The sequence below is a fragment of the Diaphorina citri genome, unplaced genomic scaffold (genome assembly GCF_000475195.1).
Source record: "Diaphorina citri unplaced genomic scaffold, Diaci psyllid genome assembly version 1.1 scaffold4690, whole genome shotgun sequence".
Taxonomy (NCBI): domain Eukaryota; kingdom Metazoa; phylum Arthropoda; class Insecta; order Hemiptera; family Psyllidae; genus Diaphorina; species Diaphorina citri.
This window is the reverse complement of record NW_007382085.1, coordinates 12,038-15,581: the sequence shown is the minus strand read 5'-3', so window position 1 is coordinate 15,581 and position 3,544 is coordinate 12,038. Positions and strand designations below refer to the sequence as shown.

The window sequence follows — 3,544 nt, the reverse complement described above, 5'->3', positions numbered from 1 at the left end:
CTGTTAAAATCACTTGAGAGGGAAACCAAAAACTCAGCCTCCTCAATTCAAAATCCAAATGAGATTGACACATCCACCAAGGCTATGTCAAATCAAACAAGTGATGTGAAACCTACACAATCACCCAAGCAGTCGCTGGTGCCCATTGGAAAACCAATAACACCCATTAATAATAAGTTAGCAGGAACTGTTGCAACTGATACAAATCCCGCCAAGCTAGTCAATCCACAAATCTCTACCAATTGTAAGACACCCAACAAACGGAAAGTTGCTTTTACGGAGATAGACATGTTCCAATCCACTTCTCCCGCAAAGAAACAAAAGCAACTGGGTTCAACAACACAGAACATCCCTGACAGTCCATCTGAAACCAATAGAAGTCAACAAAGTCCAATAGAAACTTCAAATGGTGACGGGAACAGTAAAGGAATTCGTGCCAGAGGGAGGCCGAGAAAGAAACCTGTGACACAAATGGAATTATGCAAGGGGAAGCCTAATACTGAGGATCAAGATGTCAAACAAAAACCTGTTGAAAATGGAGAGGTCAGTGTTGGGAATTGTGCATCTGGAAAAAAATTCGACGGAGATCAAGAAACAGAGATTGCCGACCGGAATCGTCCAATAGAAACTTCAAATGGTGACGGGAACAGTAAAGGAATTCGTGCCAGAGGGAGGCCGAGAAAGAAACCTGTGACACAAATGGAATTATGCAAGGGGAAGCCTAATACTGAGGATCAAGATGTCAAACAAAAACCTGTTGAAAATGGAGAGGTCAGTGTTGGGAATTGTGCATCTGGAAAAAATTTCGACGGAGATCAAGAAACAGAGATTGCCGACCGGAATTCGTGTGAAATAAGTAAGAACCAGTTGGAAGCCCAAGAAAAGATGGAAGCAACAACTAGCGCAACAACGCCAACGTTATCTGGCCCTCCTAGCAAAAGTCCTAGAATCTCAACAAGTCCCCACATTGCCCGAAGTTCACCTCGCTTAAGTAGAACATCACAAGAATTCGAAGAGAACAAAGAAACGCCTGGCCCTCCTAGCAAAAGTCCTAGAGTCTCAACAAGTCCCCACATTGCCCGAAGTTCACCTCGCTTAAGTAGAACATCACAAGAATTTGAAGAGAACAAAGAAACGCGTACAAATCAGACTACAAATTCACCAGTGCCAAAGGCCAGAGAATCAAGCAAAGAACAAGTTACCAAACTGAGGAAAAACAGCGCCAGTTCTTCAATGATTTCACAAGATATTCCAAAATCTCCTAAGCGAACCAAAACCTCAAGTGGAAAGAAGGAAACGCCAAGTACAAATGGGTTTGACAGCAGTTCTGAGGACGCGCCAAACACATTACAGTCCCCAGTCCTTAGAAGTTCGCGGAAATCAGTTCCACTTGCTCCCGCTACCTCGAATGTATTAGAGTTAATTCAAAGCGAAAATTCGGCCTTGAAAGACCCATCTAAGCCTTTATTAAGTGAAACAACTAGCATATCGAGCCCTAAGCGGAGAAGTACTGGAACTACGTCTAGCTAGTACCTACATCAAGCCCCCTAGACGAAAGGGTATTCAAGATGTAGGAACAAATAGTGTAGACGTTCAAATGGTTTTTAATAATTTGCTACAGAAAGTTGTTTCAGAAGAAGAGTTGAATACTTCAGGCCAACACAAGAGAAGCCAGGACAAGAGATCAGAGAAATAGATTCAACACCACAGAAAACAAGTTGGTATCTATTGGCTCTAACTAGATAGACAAAGCCTAGATCGATATGCTACGCGGTACCGATTTTTTATATTTAATTCAATTTTAGAAGTTCGCGGAAATCAGTTCCACTTGGTCCCGCTACCTCGAATGTATTAGAGTTAATTCAAAGCGAAAATTCGGCCTTGAAAGACCCATCTAAGCCTTTACTAAGTGAAACAACCAGCATATCGAGCCCTAAGCGGAGAAGTACTGGAACTACGTCTAGCTAGTACCTACATCAAGCCCCCTAGACGAAAGGGTAGGAACAAATAGTGTAGACGTTCGAATGGTTTTTAATAATTTGCTACAGAAAGTTGTTTCAGAAGAAGAGTTGAATACTTCAGGCCAACACAAGAGAGGACGTGCCAAACACATTACAGTCCCCAGTCCTTAGAAGTTCGCGGAAATCAGTTCCACTTGGTCCCGCTACCTCGAATGTATTAGAGTCAATTCAAAGCGAAAATTCGGCCTTGAAAGACCCATCTAAGCCTTTACGAAGTGAAACAACCAGCATATCGAGCCCTAAGCGGAGAAGTACTGGAACTACGTCTAGCTAGTACCTACATCAAGCCCCCTAGACGAAAGAGTATTCAAGGTGTAGGAACAAATAATAGTGTAGACGTTCGAATGGTTTTTAATAATTTGCTACAGAAATTTGTTTCAGAAGAAGAGTTGAATACTTCAGGCCAACACAAGAGAAGCCAGGACAAGAGATCAGAGAAATAGATTCAACACCACAGAAAACAAGTTGGTATCTATTGGCTCTCACTAGATAGACAAAGCCTAGATCGATATGCTACGCGGTACCGATTTTTTTTTATTTAATAGAATTTTAATTCTTTATTTATTTGATCAAATGAACAGAGTAGGATAACTGATTAAAATGGAGTATTTTCTCCATATCTTCGAAAATTGAATATCGAGCTAGTCAGGCTTAGAGCAGTCTATAAACACGATAGAATCGCGACTTAGAGCAGTCTGTAAACACGATAGAATTGCAACTTCAAATACTCCATACAAAATTTAGCAATAGATACTATTGTTAGCCCAAAAGCAATCTCCCTAGAGCTGATTGAGGGCTGACAAAAAACACTGACCCTATCTAAACTTGGGAAAAGGTGAAAAAGAGTTTATGTAAATACTGAGAATGGGATGTCCATATTGGCAGAGATCTGCAGAAATTGCTGCCTGCACAGGTGAAAAACAGCGCCAGTTCTTCAATGATTTCACAAGATATTCCAAAATCTCCTAAGCGAACCAAAACCTCAAGTGGAAAGAAGGAAACGGCAAGTACAAATGGGTTTGACAGCAGTTCTGAGGACGTGCCAAACACATTACAGTCCCCAGTCCTTAGAAGTTCGCGGAAATCAGTTCCACTTGGTCCCGCTACCTCGAATGTATTAGAGTTAATTCAAAGCGAAAATTCGGCCTTGAAAGACCCATCTAAGCCTTTACGAAGTGAAACAACCAGCATATCGAGCCCTAAGCGGAGAAGTACTGGAACTACGTCTAGCTAGTACCTACATCAAGCCCCCTAGACGAAAGGGTAGGAACAAATAGTGTAGACGTTCGAATGGTTTTTAATAATTTGCTACAGAAATTTGTTTCAGAAGAAGAGTTGAATACTTCAGGCCAACACAAGAGAAGCCAGGACAAGAGATCAGAGAAATAGATTCAACACCACAGAAAACAAGTTGGTATCTATTGGCTCTAACTAGATAGACAAAGCCTAGATCGATATGGTACGCGGTACCGATTTTTTTTTTATTTCATTCAATTTTAATTCTTTATTTATTTGATCAAATG

At 41.2% G+C, this 3,544-nt stretch overlaps 1 protein-coding gene across 1 annotated transcript in view; it reads left to right on the top strand.

Annotated features, from left to right (window-relative positions):
- Nucleotides 1-7: 7 nt before the first annotated feature.
- LOC103521183 (probable replication factor C subunit 1) overlaps nucleotides 8-3,544 on the top strand; it is an 11,904-nt gene continuing 8,367 nt past the window's right edge. Inside the window, exon 1 of the mRNA XM_017448735.2 lies at nucleotides 8-565. Coding sequence (XP_017304224.1) covers nucleotides 85-565 — 481 coding nt within the window. The 5' untranslated portion in view covers nucleotides 8-84. The remainder of the gene's footprint in view (nucleotides 566-3,544) is intronic.